We start from the raw sequence: 25,696 nt of genomic DNA, 5'->3' as shown, positions 1-25,696 counted from the left end.
ACAGTGAAGAGGTACCATCGATGAACCAGAAGGCAGGTTCTCATTAGACATTGAATTTACCAGCACCTTAATCTTGGACTTCCCAGCCTCCAGAACTATGAGAAATACATTTCTGTTGCTTATAAGCCACCCAGTCTATGGTATTCTGTTAGAGAGGCTGAAACAAGATTAAGATACCACAGATGAACTATCCATTGTCTTTTCTAAATGGAACCTCTTTACTGGCACACTGGGTCTGATTCCATCCTGTCTCACCTACTTTGGGATATCGCTCTAGTTATTCTACCCTTCTTGTCTTACATCAGCAAATTTTCACTCTGTGTTGGATCACTTTTATCAGAATATACTTTTCATTGTTTCTCACTTCCTAAAAAAAACAAAAACAATAGCTAATTACTCTTGCCATATTACCCCCTACTTCCAAACTACTGCCTACTTTTATTGTCTTGCTTTTGCTGGAAACCTCGTTGAAAGAATTATCTATACTTTTTAAAATTCCTCTCTTATTCTTTCTTGTACCCATTCCAGTTTGGCCTTTGCTTCAGCCTCTCTACCCATAGTCTTCTCATCAAAGTCATCAGTAATTGCTGAGTTATTTGGTTCAGTGATCAGTTGTCAGTCTTCATGTGTCTTTTTAGCTGCTGTTGATAAAGCTGATGATATCCCTCATCTCACAGCCCCCACCCCTGCCCCGCTGTCATATATTTGATTCACTTGGCTTCCAGGATACCTCCTCACACTCTCTTGGTTTTCTTCTTATTGCTTGCTCCTTCTGTCTCCTTTGCTAGTTTCTCATCTCTTCCCTGACCTGGAGTGCCCAAGGTCTAGTGCTTGATCTTCTCTTCATTATCTATGCTTATGTTTTTTTTTTTTTTTTTAACGTTTATTCATTTTTGAGAGACAAAGAGAGACAGAGTGTGAGTGAGGGAGGGGGAGAGAGAGAAGGAGACACAGAATCCCAAGCAGGCTCCAGGCTCTGAGCTGTCAGCACAGAGCCTGACACGGGGCTTGAACTCACAAACCATAAAATCATGCCCTGTGCCGAAGTTGGACAGTTAACTGACCGAGCCACCCAGGTGCCCCTACACTTACTTTTTTGATGATGTCATTCAGTTTCTTGGCATTTAACTAAGACCTTCCTTCTGAACTGCAGATTTTTATATCCAACTGCCTACTAGATATCTCTACTTCTATGTGTAATAGGCATCTCAAAGTGAACATTTCCAAGACTGAACTCCTGATCCTCCCACCCAAAATCTGTTCCTTATCTCAGCTGATGGCAACTCTATCTTTTCAGTTGGTTAGGCCCCAAACTTGGGCATCATTCTGAACTCTTTCTCTTGGACTCTGCCTTTAATCATTTAGTAAATCCTGTTGGCTGTACCTTCAAAATTAGAGTCTTAACCGTTTCTTCCCATCTCCACTGATGTCACCCATGGATATAATTAAGTATTTCTCATCTTTTTTAATGTAATAGCCTCCAACTGATCTCTCTGCTTTTGTCCTTGCAGCTTTGTTGACTATTCCCAATACAGCTACCATTGATATTTTAAAACAATATGTCAGGGGCCCCTGGGTGGCTCAGTCAGTAGAATGTGCGACTCTTGATCTCATGGTTGTAAGTTCCAGCCTCACGTAGGTGTAGACATTACATGAAAATAAAATCTTAAGGGGCGCCTGCATGGCTTAGTCCATTAAGCATCCAACTTCTGCTCAGGTCATGATCTTGGACTTCATGAGCTCGAACCCCGCGTCCGGCTCTGTGCTGACAGCTCGGAGCCTGGAGCCTGCTTTGGATTCTGTCTCTCCCTCTCTCTCTGCCCTCCCCTGCTCATGCTCTGTCTCTGTCTCTTTCCCACACTTAAAAATAAGCCAACGTTTTTTAAAAATTAAAAAAATAAAATCTTAAAAAAAAAGAGTCTATCATTTCTCTACTCAAAATCTTGCAGTGACTTCTTCATGCTACTTAGTCATTGTTTAAAGTATTTATATAACTCAGGCTTCTGTGATGTGTTGTTCACAGACTCTTCCCCTTTCTCATTTGGCTTTAGGCAAATTGGCTTCCTAACTCTGAATACACAAAATCCTCTTTCCTAAAGGCTTCTGTTCTGGTTATTTTTTCTGCTTAGAATGTTGTTCTTCTAGATAATGGTAATACCCCCATCTTCTTTGAGTCTTTGTCAAATCTGTTTTCTGAATGAGTCGTACCCTGGGCACGCTGTTACATCTGGAACCTGCTTCCCTGCTTTGCTCTCCATACTCCCATATCTTCACCCTTCTCTACTTTTTATTGCTTATAGCCTAGCTCTTCACCCCTGTCCCTGAATGTCAGCCTCAAGAGGTCAGAGATCTTTTCTGTTTTATTCACTAATCTATCTAGCGCTTGTACAAAAGTACCTGACACATTGAACTGCATGTAATATAGTGTAAGTACAGTAAACATGGGTTGAATTGAATTGGTGAATTGAATGAATCGAGTGATCCTGGGCATATCAGTTAGTTGGACTATATCTTTATTTCTAAGTCTGTTAAGGGAAACTGTCTGCCTCTTCTCCATCAGACAGATTTGTTAGGAGAATCAGAATCAGTCATGGCAGGTAACTAGAGTATGGAAACTTTTGAATAAAGTGCTGAACAGGTAGGGTGTGGTAGGTGTTGAATAGAGTTCTTTACTGTCCTTCTCCTCATCAGTACCAAACACACTATTATTGTTTGGTGCTAAAGGGGAACAATATTTATATACAGTATTTGCTTATAGCGTATGACTTATTCATGAGTACGACCTCCTCAAAGGAGGATTGAATGTAATAATCCTTGTTTCATAAGTGAGAATCTTGAGGTAAAAGTAAGATAAATTATTGTACCTAGGTTATTTAATTTTTTTTGGCTGGATAAATAATAAGGTAGTCCTGAGTTTTTGCCATATTACCCTCACCCCACATAATACTTCATGCTTTTTTGTCTTCCTTTTGCTGGAAAACTCTTTGAAAGAGCAGTCTATGCCTTTTCTAATTCCCCTCCTTCTCTTTTTTCTTGAACCCGTTCCAGTTGGGCCTTTGCCTCAATCTGTCCATCTACACTAACATCATCAAGGTTAAACACTTTGGCAGCTAGGTTTACCTATCAAACAATTCTTTTTGCTTATACAGAGAATCTAAAATAGTCAAACTCAGAAGCAGGGAGCAGAATGGTGGTTGCCAGAGCCGGGGAAGGAGAAAATGGGGAGGTGATTGTCAAAGAGTACAAAGTTTCACTTATGCAAGATAATCAAGTTCTGGAGGCTTACTACTCTTCACAGTGCTTATCATCAGTTGTTATATACTTAAAATTTGGTAGGAATATAGAACCTAGGTTAAGTGTTCTTACAACACACATAATAAAAGTGATAAGAGCAAACTTTGGGAGGTGATGAGTATGTCTCTGGATTCAATGGTGGTAATGGTTCCACAGTTGTATACTGATCCTCAAATTCATCGAGTTATAGATGTTAAATATGAATAGCTTTTCATATGTCAACCATACTTCAGTAAAGCGGTTTGAAAAAACACACAGCAAATAATTGTGTTTAAAACAAAGCATCCACCTCCTTTAATGATATTTAATTGTGTCTAGTATGCACAAGACATGTGTTTTAAGATCAGTGGCCACAGAGATAAAGGAGCTAGACTGAATTGCCTCAACAAGATAGAGCATAAAAATCCCTTAGTTACCACATGGACTTTTCACCTGTCATTGTTTAGCACTGAAGTTACATACTCTGGTTTTTGGTTAAAGACTTGGTTGTGGACTATCCTTTTTTCCCATGGCTGCGAACTAATGTTTTGGAGCGCAGAAGGGCCGTACTCTACAGATTTTATTGTTGTTATTTCCTCTGTAATTTAACTATACTTCCATTGTAAACAAAGAAGTAGATTAACTTTATTGAATACCTACTATTTGCCATATATGTTAAAGTCAGAGATGAATAAGATATAGGCCTTATCCTCATGGAGACAGTCTGATGTGGGAGATAGACATTTAAGAGCAAGTCCTATAGTATGATAAGTAAGATAATAGAAACATGTACCAGTATGTGTTTACATGGTACAGTAAAGGAATTGACCAGTCTGATCAGGGAGGAAAGATATTGATCAAGAATCAATGTATACACATAAACAGACACATTTACCATTATTATTGTTGTTGTTTACATTAACTGACTTCATGGCAGTGGGAGCATATTTTCTTGTAGCCCAATGTTTTTAGTGCTGGAACAACTGAAGTGTGAAAACAAGCGCTTGGCAAGAATAGAAATTGAGAGGATGAGGAATGGGTAAACAGCAGATTATTTTCTATGTTAAAGGCACTCTGATTTCTTGTGGTTGGTAACTTAGTTGCTTATTAGTGTTTATTTATTTATTTAAAACTTTTTTGAATGTTTATTTATTTTTGAGAGAGAGAGACAGAGTGTGAGCGGAAAAGGGGCAGAGAGAGAGGGAGACACAGAATCTGAAGCAGGCTCCAGGCTCTAGCTGTCAGCACAGAGCCTGATGCAGGGCTTGAACTCACAGACCGCGAGATCATGACCCTAGCCGAAGTCAGACACTTAACCCACTGAGCCACCCAGGTGCCCCAATGTTTATTTATTTTTGATAGGGAGAGAAAGCGCGTGCAGGGGAGAGGCAGAGAGAGAGGGAGAGGATCTGAAGCTGGCTCTTTGCTGAGAGCAGAAAGCCCGATACAGGGCTCAGACTCACAAACCATGAGATCGTGACCTGAGCCAAAGTTGGACGCTTAAGTGACTGAGCCACCCAGGTGCCCCAATTCAGTCCCTTTTCTAATGAGAATTGTTCTGTGGATAGTGATAGTAATAGTATTTCTATTATGACGGAGGTGTTTTTCTCAGGGCCATAATTAATACATAATGTATCCTTTAAAAGTCATACACAAATATCAATGAATCTATAATCAATCAGACAGAGGGAGATGAATACTCTATGATCTCTTTTATATGTGCAACACTAATAAATAAACAAAGCAAGCACATAGATACAGAAAAGAGATTGGTGGTTGTCAGAGGTGGGGCATGGAGGTGAGAGTAATGGGTGAAGTGTTTTTGTTCTGTTGTGTTTTTAGTTTAAATATATTGCATACAAATAATAATGAAAGTCATACATAAATATTTGTGAATCTATTCCATACTGCTTGGAAGTACACTGGACACTGTGGCTACATTCTCACCTTGTGGAGCCAGGAGAGAATTCCTTTTCAAAGGAGAGAATTCTCAAGATGAGAATCTGCCTCCATTCACCTTGTAGTGAGTACTTGTAGAGAGGACAGGTTATCTTTCTTCCCTGTAATTGCCCTGGTTTGGACTCCTTATGTTTAGATCGTTTAAGTAGGAATCCATTTGGTTTTCTGCTTCCATTTTCTCCTTCAGCTTGTCTTATTCTAATTCATTCTCTGCATTCCTATCAGACTTGTAGTTCTTTTTTTTTTTTCCTTTTTTTAAATTAATTTTGTTTTTTAAATTTACATCCAAATTAGTTAGCAGATAGTGCAACAATAATTTCAGGAGTAGATTCCTTAATGCCCCTTGCCCATTTAGCCCATCCCCCCTCCCACAACCCCTCTGTTTGTTCTCCATATTTAAGAGTCTCTTATGTTTTGTCCCCTCCCTCTTTTTATATTATTTTTGCTTCCCTTCCCTTATGTTCATCTGTTCTGTGTCTTAAAGTACTCATATGAGTGAAGTCATATGATACTTGTCTTTCTCTGACTGACTAATGTCACTTAGCATAATACCCTTTAGTTCCATCCATGTAGTTGCAAATGGCAAGATTTCATTCTTTTTGATTGCCGAGTAATACTCCATTTTATATATACACCACATTTTCTTTATCCATTCACAGACTTGTAGTTCTTAACACAAATCCAGTTGTTATTCTCCTTCACTGAATTCTTTAATGGCTCTCCATTTGCCCATAGTGTGAAGTGCACATTCTTTAAGAATGTTATGTGAGGTGCCTTGTCATCCAATAACAGACTTGCTTTCCAGCATCATCTCCCATCATGTCTTTCTACCCTGTCCATACCCTGGCCATATCAGTTGTCTTGTCATATACCAAATGCAGATGACACACCTTATCACCATTTAACATGCTGTGTACTTTTGTGTTTCTCTGACTCCTTCTATTAAATGTAAGCTTCATCACATGAATAGTGATTTTTGTCTTTAGATTGACTGCTGTATTTCTACCATCTTGCACGTAGTAGGTGCTTAGGGTAAATTTGTATGCATGAATGAATTTTTTAAAGCCAACCTATCTATCTAAGTAAATATACCAGGATTAATATTTAGTGCTGTTTCTGTTACTGTTTTTGGTCAGGTTGAGAATTCTGTTTCTCACATAAAAGAAAGAAGATTTTTTTGTTTTATTCAAAACATTAGAACATTGGTGGATAATAGATATTGGCAGGGAGGAATAACTTACTGTTAGTGACTGGCTTCAGCTAGAATATGATGTAATAGATATATTGAGAAATTATATTCTAGGTAACATCTTTCTTTAAGTGAGGAATAAGAAATCAAGTTGTCTTCCTTCAACAGCTGATCTATAAACAGAAGTCTCTATGTAGCTGAACCATTTAGTTTTCCTTATGTTCTGTGATCATAAATACTGAATTACCACAGATTGCACGGAGTGCAGATTTCTACCAGAAAAAAAGAGGTTGTTTCTTTTTTTAGGTTGCTAATTTTCTTTTTCACTATTCAAATTTATTTCAAGTTGCAATTCAGTGCTTGGAGACAGTTTTTAAAATCAGCCCAGAAGATACTCATCTTGCAGTTTCACAGCCTTTGACAGAAATGTTCAGCAATTCCTTCTGTAAGGTAAGCTGTCATTGTTTTCTATTAGTATCTGATTTAAGTATGATTACAATATTATGTTGAGTTCTTAATATTTTACGGGCCAGGCCTTTAAGTACCTAACTTCTCCCTAGGTGTAAGGTAGATAGTTCACATGGATATGATTTGGGAACTAAAATATAACTCTTTTAATGTGCTTTTAGATTTTCATATTAGTAGCTATTCTCATTCTCTCACCTTCTTTTATATTTAATGATGTACTTTTTAAGTCCTTTATATTATCTGAGCATTTTTAGATTTCTGACATCTGTATTAACATTCCCCTAAAGCATTGAATAAAAGATAAAAACAAGATTTTCCTGCTTACGCAGCAACTATGTAGAAATAGATTCATCAGGAATTGAATCATCACTTTGAAGCAGATTTCATCAAATTGGCCATTGTAAGGCCTCTTTAAAACAAGGGAAGGTTTAGGCTCAATGTGCAAACGTAACACTGAAAACCAAGTTTCTGATGTCTGCTCTTGAGAACTGTTTACATCGTCTCTGGTTTCTGGCCTTTTCAGGGAACATGACCATAAATTTGAAAATTTTAAGGTGACTGAGTTTAGGGCCCCAGGGTGATCTCCCATGTGTTTTTTGGTTACATTTTGATGCCTCATGAACTCATTTTGTTATTCTAGTTCTGTATTCAAGCTTCAGTACAGAAGGAGGCACTCAGGAGAGAGGCTGAATCATGTAGTATATATTTAAGCCTGGCAGGGACATTGCTGAGAATACCACATTGACTGTTTCTAGAACTTGTGAGAAGAGGTTCTGAGAGTTGCAATGAAGATGGCAGTTTGGCAGTAAACTGTTCTCTCTTTCTATTCTTGGAAAAAGAATAATGCAGTTATCACACAGATGAATTCTAATTATATAACAAAGATATAAGGAGATAGTGACGTGTCCCTGCACTCCTCATCAGAGAATTCCCCTTTTCTTCACTTCAGTTGCTATGGTTCTTTCATTGCCTGGGTTTCTGGCCTCCTTAGGGAACCCCATTTCAGTGGCTGGACATGCCCATGGCTGAAGCTAACCTTCTTTAACTCCTAGATGCCCAAGAGGCCTCTGCTGGAGACAACACTTGGATGTGCTCACTCCTTAGCTCTTGTCACTGGTGACTTAGTACTAAAGAGATCAGAATTTTTCTTTACCTCCCAGAAAGCTCAAATTGACTTTCGCACTCTGTTTAAGTAGAGCTTTTTTTTTTTTTTTTTTTTTTTTTTTGACGGCTGTCTTACTTTTTCTCTCTGATTGTGTTTAACTGTAAGCATTTTTGACTTGCTATTTTTAAAATATAATTTCTTTTTTTTTTACATATAATTTTCTTTATCCAGTCATCCATTAATGGACATTTGGGCTCTTTCCGTACTTTGGCTATTGTTGATAGTGCTGCTATAAACATGGGGGTACATGTGTCCCTTCAAAACAACACACCTGTATCCCGTGGATAAATGCCTAGTAGTGCCATTGCTGGGTCGTAGGGTAGTTCTATTTTTAGTTTTTTAAGGAACCTCCATACTGTTTTCCAGAGTTGCTGCACCAGCTTGCATTCCCAAAAATATAAGTTCTTAAACCTGGCTTCATTGTGTATCTGTATAGTGTTATTTGTGATGTCACTCCTTTGTTTGCCTTATTTAACAGCAGCAACTTCATTACGTATGTCTTTGTTAGCAGAGTACAGCAGACAGAGTCTAAACCTGCCCAGAGCAGCATACAGATTGTTATAATTAAGGAAATTATTTGCCTCTTTTCAGTAATAAAAAAGAATGAAATCTTGCCATTTGCAAAAACATTGACAAAGCTAGAGTATAATGTAAGTTGGATAAGTCAGTCAGAGAAAGACAAATCCCATATGATTTCACTCATGTGGAATTTCGAAAACAAGCAAACAAAGGGAAAATAAAAAAGGGAGACAGAGACAAACTCAGAAACAGACTCTTAATTATAGAGAACAAACCGATGGCTACCAGAGGGGAGGTACGTGGGGAGATGGGGGAAATAGGTAATGGAAATTAGGAGTCCAGTTGCTGTGATGGTCACCTGGTGATGGATACAGCTGTTGAATCACTCCATTGTACACCTGAAATTAATATAATATTGTATGTTAACTAATTGGAATTAAAATAAAAACTTAAAAAAATTGAAGTTATTTGTCTCACCAAGTGTCCATGGTTGTTATTTCTGTCATTTTAGTTTTAGGATAGTGGTCTTTCTCTTCTGTTTTTTCCCTCAATTAAGTTTATATACTAAATGGATTCATTCCTTTTATATAAGGCAGGTAACACTCATCCCCACATCATGGCCTGCTCAAATGCATTTAATGAATATGAGAATTAGTTTTCAAAGTTATACAACTGTGGCAATTTCATTAAAATAATTCAGAAGAATTTAGAAGACAGAATGGATTAGAGTCCATTTCTCAATATGCCATTCTTCTGACTCAAAAAGTCACTCACCTCCCTCCTCCCCTTAACTTCCCAGGATTATTAGAAGATGTGAAATAGAAGAAACCCTGAAAGTAGGTACTGCAGGGCAATAATGTGTCCTTGAACTACACTTACATCCTAGGAGACTGTAGCCAGTTTTAAGTAGTGACCTCTAGTTATAAGGATTCCTATTTGTATTCTATACATTTTTATTCCAATATTTTATGTTTAGAAAAACTGATTAGTATAGAAAGATTAAAAAAAATAAGAACAACTCACATACTTTATCATTTTGTACTTGTGAATATTTGTGTGCAATTAGCGAAGTATATTTCCAAAGTTAGAGCTATCAAGTTTATTGAAACTTTGGTCAAGACAGAGATAATGGTGAAGGATGCCTGAGTGGCTCAGTCAGTTAAGCATCCATCTCTTGGTTTTGGCTCAGGTCATGATCTCATGGATTCGTGGGTTTGAGCCCCACATGGGCTCTGCACTGACAGTGTGGAGCCTGCTTGGGATTCTCTCTCTCCCCCTCTCTCTGCCCTTCCCCACTCGTGCTGTCTCTGTCTTTCTCAAAGTAAATAAATGGTGGATATATTCTAAATGTGGTACATAGGTATAGTAGCTACAAATTATGCTTTCTTGGAAATTTTAGACTTATTTATGAACTTCAGAGTCAAGTGTAAAAGCAACACAAGTTAAAAAAGATCTTTCAAGGGGTGCGTGGTGGCTCAGTCAGTTAAGCCTCTGACCTCAGTTCATGTCATGACTCACCTTTCGTGGGTTTGAACCCCCATTGGGCTCTGTGCTGACAGGTCAGAGCCTGGAACCTGGATTGGATTCTTTGTCTTCCTCTCTCTGTGCTCCTCCCCTGCTTGCACTCTCTCTGTCTCTCTCTCAAAAATAAATAAACATTAAAAAAAATTTTTTTTAAAGATCTTTCAAAAATGGAAAAATACATTGTGTTCCAATTGCTACTCAAGATATTTCTCAATGCCCCTTCAGTTTGAACATTAGTAATGCAAAAGAGGTTTGAGGATGATAGTAGCTACTGAAAACAGGAAATTTACATTGCCTTTTTTAAATTTTTTTTTTTTTCAACGTTTATTTATTTTTGGGACAGAGAGAGACAGAGCATGAACGGAGGAGGGGCAGAGAGAGAGGGAGACACAGAATCGGAAACAGGCTCCAGGCTCTGAGCCATCAGCCCAGAGCCTGATGCGGGGCTCGAACTCACGGACCGCGAGATCGTGACCTGGCTGAAGTCGGACGCTTAACCGACTGCGCCACCCAGGCGCCCCAACATTGCCTTTTTTAAATGATAAATTAATATATGTCCATTGTTTTTATTTTTTTTTATTTTTTTTTTTAATTAATTAATTTTTTTTTTTCAACGTTTATTTATTTTTGGGACAGAGAGAGACAGAGCATGAACGGGGGAGGGGCAGAGAGAGAGGGAGACACAGAATCGGAAACAGGCTCCAGGCTCCGAGCCATCAGCCCAGAGCCTGACGCGGGGCTCGAACTCACGGACCGCGAAATCGTGACCTGGCTGAAGTCGGACGCTTAACCAACTGCGCCACCCAGGCGCCCCTCCATTGTTTTTAAAAAATTGGTCAACAAGGAAAGATATAAAGAAGAAACTGAAAATTTTACCTCCAAATATTACTTTTAACCTTTCTCATTAGACCTTTCCTGTCTTTGTTGTTTTAGCCTGTGTGCATGTATATGTGTGTATGCACATATTTAAATAATAGTGTTACATTATTAATGCTTCTTTTTATAAACTGTGAATTTGACTTAGGATATCTCTTTAGATATTAAACATTATGCGTCAAGATTTTTATTAATATAATCTCTTGAATATATTTTCTATTCCTATTCTTTGTATACTGATTATTTATATTTGTTGTTCATGAAGTAGGGTTTTTTTGATGTAGGAAAAGCAAGTAAAAAATTTGATTCACATTAGCCATTATCTTCTAGAAAAATTCTACATACTCATTTTTCTAAAAAACGTATGTGGGAGAACTTTCCCCCTATTTCTTTTTTTTTTTTTTTTTTTTTTAATTTTTTTTTTTTTTCAACGTTTATTTATTTTTGGGACAGAGAGAGACAGAGCATGAACGGGGGAGGGGCAGAGAGAGAGGGAGACACAGAATCGGAAACAGGCTCCAGGCTCTGAGCCATCAGCCCAGAGCCTGACGTGGGGCTCGAACTCCCGGACCGCGAGATCGTGACCTGGCTGAAGTCGGGCGCTTAACCGACTGCGCCACCCAGGCGCCCCATCCCCCTATTTCTATGTAACCCTATTATTTACAGCCAGATTTCATCACGTGTAAATATAGGTGATTTACTGTAATACAATTTATTTATTATTATTTATAGTTCTGTGGGATGACTTTTTTATGCAGGTAAATGGAAACTCTGTACATTGATTTTTATTTAATTTCAGAATGATATTTTGCCTCTCTCAAACTCAGTGCCTGAAGACGTGGGAAAAGCTGACCAATTAAAAGATGAAGGTGAGTATTTCATAGAGAAATTACTATTTCGTAAAACTTCATGAAACTCTGGAGAAAGTCACTCTGGCAGTTGGTGAGAATCTGATTTACGCTGCCAAGTCTGAACTGTCATACGTCCACATGATATTTGTGAAACAGAAATGAATGTGATATGGAAGAAACCTGGAATGGCTTGTGAACAATAATGTAGTTATGCCTTGCTTCCAGAGAAGCAGATCTGCTGTGAATAAAACTTGCAAAACAAGTAACTTAAGGGGTGACTAATTCTAACTGCATTTGCTACATGTACTCTGGGGTTCCAAATTCTTCTTTATGCTTGAAGAGAGGAAAGGAGAAATTTGGGATTTCAAATTTTTTTTTTTATGCTTGCATAGAGGAAAATAATTTTCAGTATTATTTTAACTTTTGTATATGTTTAGTGTTTTTGAGTTCTTTGATACTTGTTAATACATGTATGTGGCGCTTGACTTAAGTATTTATTACCACATTTGACTACTACATAATTACATTTTTCAATACTGGCTCTTGAGGCATTTTTAGTTATAATAAATAAGTCAGTGTTGAAGATCTGCATTTAATTTTTTCTGTCATGTCATTTATGTTAAGCTATAGAGGAGAGTTAGGTCAGGCACACAAGATTTGTACTAAGAAGCTCTCGGGAAGAGTCTTGTATTGGCAATGAATGAGAGCCAAAAAATTCCCTGTCCTGTAGGCAGACATTTATTAGGGAATATGCCACATTCAGAAGCTATACAAAATTGGTTCAGAAACCATTTCCTGGACTTTAAACTGAAGAAGGCAGTTAAAAACAAAACAAAACAAACACAATCACTTGATTTCTTAAAAGGTAGATATGAAAGAGAGTATACTCTTCCTATTCCTTTTGTCTTATTCTCTCTATCAAATTTTTATTTTAAACATACATGTATATCACTGTTGTTTTTTTTTAATATGTCACTGCTTTTAATGGCCGCATAGTGCTCCATAGTACTTTAGACCATGATTTACTTACCTAGCCAGATAATTTTGTAATCTTAGATAAACATTGTCTTTTTTTAAATTTTGTTTTTTAATGTTTATTTATTTTTGAAAGAGAGAGAGAGAGACAGAGCATGAGCAGCAGAGGGACAGAGAGAGAGGGAGACCCAGAATCCAAAGCAGGCTCTGAGCTGTCAACACCGAGCCAGACGCAGGGCTCGAACTCACGAGCTTTGAGATCATGACCTAAGCCAAAGTCAGCCACCCAGCTGACTGAGCCACCCAGGCGCCCCATAGATGACATTGTCTTAATATCTTTGTCTATATTTTTACTATTATGTGATTATCTTCATGGGATTACATTATAAAGTTCTGTATATCCAACAAATAGACTGATTTCAATTTTTAATTTCTTACTTTAAGAATTAATACTACTATAGTGGCTTAAAATTTTAGAATAGTATGACTTTCATAAATTACATGCAAAATTAAGTAAAAACTAGATCCTTGTTGTCATTTGAATTAAGAGTACTCCCCAAAGAATTTGGATTGAAACTATCTGGATAGAAATGCATTTTTCATATATTTAGTTTCTAGTTGAAACAATTTAACCTGATGTTTTTTTCCCCCCACTCTGAGTTTTGTAGTTGTGTGAAATCCTTAGTGATGCTGTGTATTTTCCATTAACGCTTGCTTTTTAAGCTCCCTTGGTTTAGCTCTAGTAATGATATTGAATAAATGGCAAATTGAAATTTTATTTTTGGCCCTCATGTTTACTCCCTCTGCATGCAGAACATGGGGAGATTGCATTCCCCGCAGAGTTTGCTTTGATATAATGAATGTTGGTAAGATGAGGATTAAGAGAATATGCAGGCTGAGACTCATTTAGTGCTCCAGCATGGGTAACTGAATTACTTACCACTTTCCCCTTTAACCGCAAAAGCTTTTATTCTTTTTATTTCTTTTTTTAATATTAGAGAGAGAGAGAAAGAGAGAGCATGCACACGCACAACAGGTGGGAATGGGGGAGAGAGAGAGAGAGAGAGAGAGAGAATGAGAATCTTAACTAGGCTCCAGGCTCAGCTCAGAGCCTGAAGCAGGGCTCGACCCCACAACCCTGGGATCATGACCTGAGCCAGAATCAAGAGTTGGACACTCAATCGACTGAGCCACCCGGGCACCCCTCAAAGCTTTTATTCTTTCATTTTACTAAAACCTATCACATCTGAGACATGTTACACACAAAGTTAAAGCAATTGTTATTTTATACAGGTTTTTATTCATGTGAGCACTAATGGCCACTGCAGTTTGTCAAGCGTAAGGTTTTTCCAGGCTGCCTGTGACACTTGTCTGTGTTAATCAAGGCTTCTAGCCAGGTAGTACCTTCCTAGAGGTGTCTTTCAAATATTTTTGTGTGCTTCATTTGTAAAGAGTTGCAGTAAGTTGAGACAAAACCAAGATGGTTTCTTTTCTGTGATTCCCTGACACATCACAAAAATATGTACGTATCTTGTAGGTTGTCTTTTTTTTTTAATATTTATTTTTGAGAGAGAGAGAGAGAGAGAGCGAGTAGGGGAGGGGCAGAAAGAGAGGGAGACACAGAATCCGAAGCAGACTCCAGGCTCTGAGCTGTCAGCACAGAGCCTGATGTGGGTCTCCATCCCATGAACTATGAGATCATGACCTGAACTGAAGTCAGATGCTTAACTGACTGAGCCACCCAGGTGCCTCTTATAGGATGTCTTGATAATTAAAGGAGACAGTTTTACAGGAGAGTACCCCATAAGTATAAAGTGCTATACAATGTTCAGTTATATTTATCTTTACAAATTTCTTCATTTGTGTCCCAAATATTTGCATATTGGATATTTTGTGACTTAAGGCTCATCGTAAATATATGTAAATATATATATACATCTAGTGTACATATGCATAGTGTATATACAATGTAGTATGTAGACTTTTGATATGGTGGTTTGTAAGAAAATACATACAATAGATTTTAATAATAATAATAATAATAATTATTATTATTATAATACCACTCGACTATCAAACGATCTGTCACAGCTGCTCACTCAGGAAAGGAACAGGTGAGCTCTTGCACTGCAAGGCCAGCCGCTCTGTCCCCTGGAATCTCAAGGGGGCTGCACAGTCAGAAGCACAGCTCCTGGCTGGGTTTGCCAACACTGTTGCTGAACAAACTCAGATAAAGTCCTAAACTTCTTGCAAGAGTAACCAGTAACTCAAGAGAGGAGGGTTTGGAAAAGAGAAAGGAGAAATTAACTTTGGGTGCCAGCAGCCAGGGGAGGCGGCAGGCTCCATCTTTACACATGCCCACCTCTCCTCCCACAAGATGGACACCTAGAGTTTTACTGGCAGAGGTTCAGGGGGTACGTGCTAGAGAGCCTGGAGGCAGTGCATGATCACAGCTGGGGATCAGTATGTTTTCAGCACGTATAAAGGGTAGGGAAAGGGATCTGAGGGGCGTGGTATTCTAGGCATTACCTTGCTATCAGGGCTTTTCTAGTCTAGCAGTTGGAATGTTCTGGTCATTGCACAACACCTTCGTCATTGCCTCAAGAAAGTGTGATAAGAAATAAGAACAATGGATTTTAGTTAGAGCATGAGTTAAGTAGTCTTTTCATTTTCTGGTTTTAACTCTTAGGGTCTATAGTTGAGCAAGAGGGCTCCCTAAGAACCCCGAGACAAAAAGGCCCATAGCAACAGGAAAATCCACATAACCCAGAAAATTTAAATCTTTTACATGGGTTAAGCAAATGTATTTCAGTACTTAGGCTCATGTAGTTAATTTCTTGCTCTATCATAAAAACTATGTAATCCTCTTAGCTTCCTTAGAGGCTTTATATTCATTACATTTTGGGGGTGGGGGTCTAAATTAGTTTTTTATTTATTGTAAAAACACCTTTATTGTAAATAAAATTTACTCCTTTAAAGTGTATAAATTCAGGGGCGCCTGGATGGCTGGCTCAGTTGGTTAAGCATCTGACTTCAGGTCATGATCTCATGGCTGATAAGTTCTATCCCTGCATCAGGCTCTGTGCTGATGGCTCAGAGCCATCTGAAGCAGAGCCTGCTTCAGATTCTGTGTCTCTCTGTCTCTCTGCCCCTCCCCTACTCAGACTCTGTCTCTGTCTCTCTCTCTCTCAAAAATAAACATTAAAAACAAAAATTTTAAGTGTATAAATTCATTGGTTTTGAGGAATATTCAGAGTTGTGCAGCTATTACCACAGTTATGGAACATTTTTTTATCACCTCAAAAGAAACTGTGTACCTATTAGGTTACTCTTTGTATTCATTTCTGATTCTTTTTTTTTTTAAACCAGGATGAAGGTCTGTTTTTTTTTTTTTTTTTTTTTTTTTTCGTGTTCATTTACTTTTTCTGAGAGAGAGAGAATGAGCAGGGGAAGGGCAGAGAGAGGGAGAGAGAGAATCCCAAGCAGGCTCCCCACTGTCAGTGCAGAGCTCTACCTGGGCGTTCGAACCCAGAACTGAGATCATGACCAGAGCTGAGATCAAGAGTCTGACACTTAACCAACTGAGCCACCCAGTCACCCTTCATTTTTGATTCTTAATTTGCAGTAACTTTTGCATGCATGCTTTTATATGCTTTTGTCTACCTGCCTTTCCTTTAATCTTGCTGTTCCTGTTCCCTGCAAAGTTATACTCTCCTACTCCTGGTAAGTAGCTAATGATGTATTAAAAGACAAAACTAATAGGAGAGCTTCTGGTTTAGAGAAAGTTGGGAGGAGTAACAGAGGCTTTTGTGATGTAAATTCTTCCTCTTAATCCCAGTGGTTTAAAATTTCAGTTTTGAACCATTGTTCTTATCAGTGAGCAGGACACATTTTTCCCTTTAATGGAATACAAAAGATAGCCAACAGGAAATTCCTTATTTTGCTGGCTAGTTCTTAAACTAGCTAAATTATTACCAGATGTATCTGTAGATGACTTCCTGAAAATTAGCACCCTGTGGGCTAGCCATGGTATCTGAAATTCTTTCTAGAAATTAATGTCCAACAGTCCCCTTTAAGAAATCTGTCTCTGGAATGGATAGCACAAAAAAATATGATCTTCTGATAGCATATTAACATAATTAATTTTACTGGCTTACCCACATAGCAGAATTCTGAGATTTTGGCTATTCAGTAGGGTTTTTTTTTTTTTAACATTTTTTTTTTAATTTTATTTTTGAGACAGAGACAGAGCATGAACGGGGGAGGGGCAGAGAGAGAGGGAGACACAGAATCCAAAGCAGGCTCCAGGCTCTGAGCCATCAGCCCAGAGCCCAACATGGGGCTCGAACTCACAGACCGCAAGATCCTGACCTGAGTTGAAGTCGGACGCTTAACCGACTGAGCCACCCAGGTGCCCCTTCAGTAGGGTTTTTTGTATCGTTTTGTTTTTTGTTTATTTATTTTAAGAGAGTGGGGGGAGGGGGAGAGAAAGAGGGAGAGAGAGAATTTCACTGTACACTGTCAGCCTGGAGCATGATATGGGCCTCAATCCCATGATCCCTGGGATCATGACCTTAGCCTAAATCGAGTGTCACATGCTTAACTGACTGAGCCACCCAGGTGCCCCATAGCAGGTGTATGTTTTGACAAGGGAAGGAGTGGATAATGAGATGATGATGGGGAAAGGGATTGCATCTGGAATGGGGGAGCAGCTCTAAAAGGAAGGCAGGAGATGAATATAAGGAAGGTGAGAAGAGATTAGATTTTGCCATGGGATACTCATAATTGTTGCATTTACTCACTGATGAAGCCTGGATTTAATAAGGTATACAAGCTTTACTTGCTTTAAGACTTCACGTTGTAAAAATCACTTGAACACACTGATGGCTAAGGAGTGTCAACTGTATAGTAAAATATAAAATTTAGCTCTACTGCTGATGAAAAATCATGTTGGTGGGGTGCCTGGCTCACTCAATTTGTGGAGCATGCGACTCTTGATCTCGAGGTGGTGAGTTCAAGCCCCATATTGGGGGTAGAGTTTACTTAAAAAATTTAAAAGAAGAAAAATCACATTGCTGACCTTCATTTTGTTGTAGTTTCTATGATTAAAATGTATCTTTCAGGCTTTTTTGTGTGTGTGTGTTATACTTATTGTACATATTGATTATTTTAGGCAATAACCACATGAAAGAAGAAAATTATGCTGCTGCCGTGGATTGTTACACACAGGCGATAGAACTGGATCCAAATAATGCAGTTTATTATTGCAACAGGTAAACTGGCACTGTTGTGGCAGGTTTATAGTTCTTAAACTGTAATTTGTACTAATAGCACTGAAAATTTATTTTGAAATAAATTTATTTTGTAAGATTTATTTTGAAAAATTTGAAAGTTCAGGAAGGTAGAAAGAAGGAAAAGTAACCCATAAAATTAACACTCAGAGGTAGTCACTCTTATTAACTAACCTTTGGCATATTTTGTTTGATGTGTCATCGGTTTTAGATTCGTTGTTATTCAGTAGGCATATCATAAACACGTCCTTATTTTGTTGAAACTCTTCATAAACATTCTTTAAATGGATACAAATTAGTCTGTTATTACCTCTTAATCTTTTTTATATTTCCAGCACCTATCATTGTGGCTGGCAAACAAGCACTAGTTATTTTTTAATAAACGTATAAATGTACCTTAACTTATTTTATTGTTTTTTTAAATGTACTTTATATAAATGTACTGGCAGATTGTTCCTTTTTTTTTTCAATATGATGAAGTTGGAATGAACATCTTTGTTTCTCAAATTATTTTCTGAAATTCAGATTTTCTGGACTTTGGGTTTATCCTTGGAACTGTATTCAATTGATTTAACTGTGTAAACATTCAAAATTTGTCGATGCTGATTGCAAAATTGTTCGAACTTCTTTGAAAAATTTTGAAAATTTATCTCCTTCCCTGGAAGTGTATGAGTGCATCTGTTTTTACCACATCCTTATCAGCACTAAGTACTTGAGTTATCATTATTTATTATTAATTTAATATTAATTTTATTTTAATAGTAATTGTTCTAATTTATATTTAACTACTGGTAAGGTTGGACATTTTTCACATGTTGGCCATTTGTGTTTGTTTGTTTTCTTACAATTATCTCTTTGTACCTGTGCCCGGCCTTAGCTTGTTTGACCTCATATTTCTTTCTTTCCCTGTTCTGCCCTTTTTAAATAAAGGGTCTGACCCTTATAGGCTACATTTCCCAGGGCCCTTTGTCACCTGAGTTTTGTCTGGGTTCAGTCACAGGAGGTGCTGGCAGGAGATTGGAGGGCAGAGGAGGGGAGAAGGCGGGGTGTTTCTTCCCCTCTTTTTACATCAGGGTATTTATCCAGCAGGGGCTGCTTCTCATCCTTGTCTCCAGCTCCCACCCAAGACACCTGCTATGGTCACAGCTTTTGCCAGGCGATGTTGGCTTTTGGACTCTGCACTCTGTCCTCTATCTTAGGGATGGTAATGGCTCCTGCTGTTCCTCATCTCTGGATTGCTACACAACAAGATGCCCCTGCCTGGCATCTTAGCTCTTGCATCAACTGTGTAATGAATTCCCTGAACTAAAATAATCTATCTTAAATATTAAAGTTCCAGTAGTACTTTTTGCAGTGATGGAAATGTTCTGAATCTGCTTTGTTCATTACAGTCGCCACTAGCCAGGGTGGCTTTTGACCACTTGACATGTCTAGTGCAAATGAGAAAGTAAATTTTTGTTGTTTAATTGATTGAAAATCAATTTAAATTAATTTAAATTTCAGTAGCCACGTGTAGCTTATGTCTACTCTCCTGTACAGCATAGCTGTATATTAAATATATAATCCATTTGTCCTAATTGCATAGCTTACTGTTTGCCTTTTAATGTTTTTCATATGTAAAGGTTTTAAATATTTGTGTAGACAAGTTTGTCTTTCCTTGTTTTTTTTTTTTTTTTTGTTTTTTTTTCGTTTCTTTGGAATTTTATTCCAGTGTTTTTAAGTCTTATTGATTTATTGATTTATTGATTTATTGATTTATTTTTGAGACAGAGAGAGACAGAGCATGAACGGGGGAGAGTCAGAGAGAGAGGGAGACACAGAATCTGAAACAGGCTCCAGGCTCTGAGCTGTCAGCACAGAGCCCGATGTGGGACTCGAACTCACAGACCACAAGATCATGACCTGAGCCAAAGTCGGACACTTAACTGACTGAGCCACCCAGGCGCCCCAGTCTTATTTATTTATTTAAACTCAAGTTAGTTAACATACAGTGTAGTATTGGTTTCAGGAGTAGAACCCAGTGATTCATCACTTACATACAATACCCAGTGCTCAACCCAAGAAGTGCCCTCCTTAATGTCCATCACCCATTTAGCTCATCCTCCCACCCACCACCCCAACAAGCAACCCTGTTTGAGAGTGTCCAGTGTTTTTAGTCTTAAAGCCTTCCCCATTTGCAGACCTGACAAATAACTTCTCTTTCCTTCACATTTAAATTTTATCATTGCAAGTCTGCTTTGGTGAATGGTATCTATTTTAACCAATTTGAAACCTTTTAGGGCCGAAATCTATAAAAATCACCTTTTGTTACATAGTAAATTCTTAGATTTGGAAGAGATCTTTAATTTGGTCTAATCTTTCATTGAGTTATCCTTGTGCTATTTAGGGTATTCATACCCTTCTGAGATGACCCCTTCTCCCCTGCATTTTCTTTTATTAAGAAAAAACATTTTTTTTTATGTTTATTTATTTTTGAGAGAGAGAGAGAGAGCATACGAGTGAGTGGGGGAGGGGCAGAGAGAGAGAGGGAGACACAGAATCTGAAGCAGGCTGCAGGCTCTGACCTGTTAACACAGAGCCCTATGCGGGGCTCGAGGCCACAAACTGCAAGTTCATGACCTGACCTTAACTGACTGAGCCACCCAGGCGCCCCTCCTCTGCAGTTTCTTTCGTGGTTCTGTCTGTTGGAATAGTCTTCCTTATGTTGACACTGAACTTGTTTTCCTGAAGCCCTTGTAGCTAATCTCAGTTGGCAGTTTTAATTTTTATTCTTAAGGGCAGTTACAGAATAATTATGATCCTCCTTTTTCATAATAGTACCTTACATTTTGAAGTTTGCTACCATGTTCATTTGAGTTCTTTTCTCCACATTGTATATTTGCAGTTTTTTCAATTACACCTTAGATAATATAGCTTAAAGTTCTGCACTTTTGCTCTGAACTTGTTCCAGTTTACCTGTATCTGTTACTCTGTAGTTCCCAGAAATTCATACAGCATTTCCAGAATTGGTCTGACCAAGTAGTCTTCTAGGGCTCTCATTTAACCTACTTCTGGATAACATAATTATATATGTTAGCGTTTTATAGCATTATTTATTGAATTAATATTTTGCTTTTGGTTTATTAAAGTGTCTCTTTTTCACACATTCTCTTTATTCTGTCATTCAGTCATATTTTCATTTGACAGGTTCTTGCCAAACACCTGCTGTGTACCAGTGCTGTCACTGGAGGTTTAGTTGTGTCTCTTCCAAAATTCAGGATCTTCTATTTTATCCCTGTAGAATTTTATCTTGTTAAAGTCTCTCATGTGTATGACCCTTAATCTTTTCGGGTAATTTGTAAAGTAATGTGTTTACTTTTTGCTCCAAGTTTCATGTCATTCACAAATTTAAGAACGCCACATGTTATATTCTGTCAGTTATGAAGTCAACTAAGGGAACAATCATAGGGAAGTGGTTAAGAGCAGGGGTTCTGACCCAGCCTCTTTGGATTCTAATTTCTGGCTCTGGCACTTACTAGGTGTGTGACCTTGAGCAGATTACCTAACACAGGTATACTTCAGTTTCCCCATTAGTAAAATTTGGCTAATAGTATTTACCTCATAGGATTGTTGTAGAGATCAAATAGTTAATACATATAAAGTGCTAGGAAGCTTTCTAGTAAAGAGTGTTGTACACTACAGTGTTATTATTGCATAATAATATTGTCTACTCATAATAATATAAATATTAGTTATATATTATATTAAATATATACTATATAATGAATTCTATATTATAATGTTATTCAATATTATTATTTATGCACACTGGGTTTTTTTGTTTTGATCAGAATATGAAGAGAGATCCAAATTTATTGGGAGTCCAAATATGTTGTCAATTGTCTTTCTCTGATTCAATAGAGTCTGGCAGTAAGCCTGTTAAAATGAAAAGGAAATGATGTTAGTCTGATAGGTGTTGTTTTGAATTAATCTAGTGTCATTTATCTTCTTTTTGGGGGGTTTCTTACATTTTTATGAAATACTTGGAAGTTGAAAGAAGTTTGCAGTAAGTACTCTTATATCCATCCATATCAAGATATTGCCTTTAATATTTTAGTATATTTGCTCAATCACATTTTTATTCAGCTATTTGTGCTCCCTCTGTTTATTAGTCCATGTTACTTTTGATGAATTTCAAGGTAAATTGCAGCCATTAGTACATTTTCCTCCTAAATACTTTATCATGCAATATCATTAATAGAATGATAGAATTAAGAGACAAATACATATACTTGTACAACACAAAACCCCCTATCAAGATACCGAAAATTCTTTATGCTCCTTCAGAGTCAGTTGCCTAAAACATCAGAGGCAACCATTGTTTTCTTTTTTCCACTAGAGGTAAGATTTGTTTCTTTTAGAATTCCACATAAAAGGAATCATACCACATGTACTTTTTTGAGTGAGACTGTTTTTATTCAAGTTAATGGTTTCAAGCTTCACCATGTTCTTGCTTCTCTTAGTGGTTCTTTTTTTTTTTTTAATGTTTATTTATTTTTGAGAGAGAGAAAAAGAGAGAAAGAACATGTACAAGTTGGGGAGGGGCAGAGAGAGAGGGGCTGACAGAGGATCTGAAGTGAGTCTGATGTGGGGCTTGAACTCATGAACTGTGAGATTATGTCCTGAGCTGAAGTCAGACATTCAACCGACTGAGCCACCCAGGTGCCCCTCAATGGTTCTTATTTTTAATTACTCAGTAGTACTCTATTGTTTGAGTGAACCACAATTTGCTAAGCTGTTTTCCTGTTTATGGTCACCTGGGCTGCTTTTAGCTTTTTGTTTTGTACAAATTTATAGCTGTTGGATCCATAACAAATTTAGTTGTACATACTAGAAATCCAACTATATTATCTTTACCAAAAAAATCCCTTTATTAATATGTTTTAATAATCTAGCCCAAAAAAATAAAAAATCCGAATAATTTGTAGAAAATGAATTCCTCAAGCTATGGTTTTATGTTTTTTATTCCTGTCATCAGGTAAATATATGTTTTAGCATATTAAATATTTGAAACAAAAGTATTTAATGAAGTGTCACTAAATGTTATGACCAGCTATAGATGTTATCAGAAAATTGCTTGTTTATAGAACACAGTAAGCCATACACTTTTGACTATGAATATAGTAAATTGGATCCTAAATAAATCATTTATTTCAAATGAGATTGGGTTCATTAATAATCTTATGTTTGCTAGTACTGGATTTGAAGAGATTATTGATAATACCTGTGCTTGCTTTTCATTTAATTATGGTTAAATTGAAATCAATAATCAAGCTTATCTTTTTCATTTAAATGGTATCTATTTTCCTGAGGAGTTCAGTAATAGAGCATGGAATTTAATATTAAATAACTAGAAAACTTTATTTGTATATTTAATACAAATATTGAGAAAAGGTTTAAAAATTTTTTAGACCATAGTGGTTTTTTTTTTTTTTTTAACTTTTTTAAATGTTTGTTTATTTTTGAGAGAGAGAGACAGAGACAAAGCGCAAGTGGGACCGGGCAGAGAGGGAGAGAGAGGGAGACACAGAATCTGATGCAGGCTCCAGTCTCTAAGCTATCAACACAGCCTGACACGGGGCTTGAACTCATGAACTGTGAAATCATGACCTAAGCTGAAGTCAGACGCCTAACCTCCTGAGCCACCGAGGCACCCCTAGAAGTGATTTTTTTTTATTTGTTAAAAAACAATCATATTTCTTAATATTTCTTAATCTTGAGTCTTGCTTTGGCATATTTCTTAATCTTGAGTCTTAATCTAGAGTCTTGCTTTTCTAATATTTATCTTAAAGGCTAATGATGCTTTAGGCTCAGGTTAGGTACCAGGAAAACCTGAGTCTTCCCTTGAATACCTATTATTTATTTTTGCCTTTTTTGTATACTCCTAGAATTAACCGTGATATGTAACGTATCAGTTTATCATACGTTTTACCGTATAGTTATATACATACTTTTTTCTTCAGGTGAAGGGCAGAGATTGGATCTTTTTTTTTTTTTTTTTTTTTGTATCCCCTATAGTACCTAGCATTGTGCCTCACAGGAGTTCAGCCAATTTTTTTTTTTTTTTGGTTGCCTGGAGGACTATACATAGAGGACTGTACACTTGTATACAGAAAACAACAAATGATTGAGTATAGGTCTAAAACATTTCCAAGTACTTTATAATATGAAATGATATTTTACATTAAACAAGCCAGTTTTCTGGGTCTTCTGTCCCTAAACAGTATTCTTTATTTCTTTTGTACAACCTCATTGCTGATTTGACCCATATTTGTCTCATGCTTCTGGGATGGAGGGATGGTTGAATGACTGAGGCAATAAATGGAATTAAAGATGTACAGGAGAGAGACCAGGCGTGATGGAGAAAATTTGTCCAGAAGACCTCTCAGGTGATGGGGAATTTGAGTTGGAGCTAGATTTGATGGACGTAAAGAAATTAGAGGACAGGGAAAGGGTCTTAGGTTGGAGAGCATAATTTAAAAGGCACAATTAGGAATCATCAGGGCATGGTACCAAGGAATGCTAGAGACAGCATGAGCTCCGAGAAAGCTTGAAACGGAGACCACATTGTTTGGTACTCTGTTTTCTTCCACCTCCATAAGCAGCATGTAGTCATTAGGCTCCCTGGGAGTTGGACTTGGTTTGTTGAACTTGGAATTGAATCTCAGGTCAGCCACTTAGTAGCTCTGTGATCTTGGGCAGCCACTTAAGCTTTTTGAGGTTCAGTTTCCTCACTTGTAAAATAGAGGTGATACTAACCACATCATAGGGTAGCTGAAGAGTAATAATGTATGTAAAGGAACTAGCATAGCTCTAGGCTTTCAGTATTTGTTTCTTTCAAAAACAGTGTCATTCCTAGCTGTAGAAAGAGGTTTTTGCTATAACTTATTTATGCATGACGTATGGTATGGGAGATGTAAGGCATCTGTGATTTATTTTTCTGCCTTATTTTCTCTAAAAATAGAACACAGATTGTATTCATGGTCTTTCTCTAACAAGGTAAAGAAAGCGAGGGTGTCTCCAAACATGGTGACTCTGACTGTATTCTTCTGTTGGAATTTCATTAGTTATGCCCTGATAACCAGACAGCTGGGGCAGTGAGAGCCGGCCACACTGATATTCAGTTCAGACATTGGCATGTTTGGCTTTATCTCACAGAAGATTGGAGTGGAATGCAGCCTGACTTCTCTTCCCTTTCCTGGCCTCAGAGGTTCAGGTGCCTGCATCCTCTTTTGAAAGATGCTAGCTTGCAGTTTGTGTTCTAAAACAAAAGCTGTCAAGATTGAAAGAGGTGTCAGGTCACCCTCTTAATGTTCTGCCCACTCTTCTTTCTCGGTGTGATTCTTCTTGCTTTATCCCTTGTCTTGTTATCAGCATCTGAAGCCAGAGATCAGGGTGTCTTCTCCTCAGTTTCCCTTTTCCATATACCTCCCAGTAGCCCATTTGTTCCCTCCTCCATTTCCATCACTATTCCCTTAGGTTCTTAAATCTGTTAAATTAGTGCTGTAGTAGCTTCATTTGGCTTCACGTTTCTACTTGCCCTCCGCAATTCATTCTTCTGCCAAAA

General features: G+C 37.5%; 1 protein-coding gene across 2 annotated transcripts in view; it reads left to right on the top strand.

The window, feature by feature from the left end:
* SGTB (small glutamine rich tetratricopeptide repeat co-chaperone beta) overlaps window positions 1-25,696 on the top strand; it is a 50,584-nt gene that overhangs the window by 4,398 nt on the left and 20,490 nt on the right. For both annotated transcript variants that reach the window (XM_045494770.1, XM_045494761.1), the window contains exons 3-5: window positions 6,768-6,871; window positions 11,773-11,842; window positions 17,973-18,072. In XM_045494770.1, the coding sequence (XP_045350726.1) occupies window positions 6,768-6,871; window positions 11,773-11,842; window positions 17,973-18,072 (274 nt within the window). The remainder of the gene's footprint in view (window positions 1-6,767; window positions 6,872-11,772; window positions 11,843-17,972; window positions 18,073-25,696) is intronic.

Source organism: Leopardus geoffroyi, chromosome A1 (assembly GCF_018350155.1).
Source record: "Leopardus geoffroyi isolate Oge1 chromosome A1, O.geoffroyi_Oge1_pat1.0, whole genome shotgun sequence".
Lineage (NCBI taxonomy): Eukaryota > Metazoa > Chordata > Mammalia > Carnivora > Felidae > Leopardus > Leopardus geoffroyi.
This window is presented reverse-complemented; position numbering and strand designations above follow the sequence as displayed.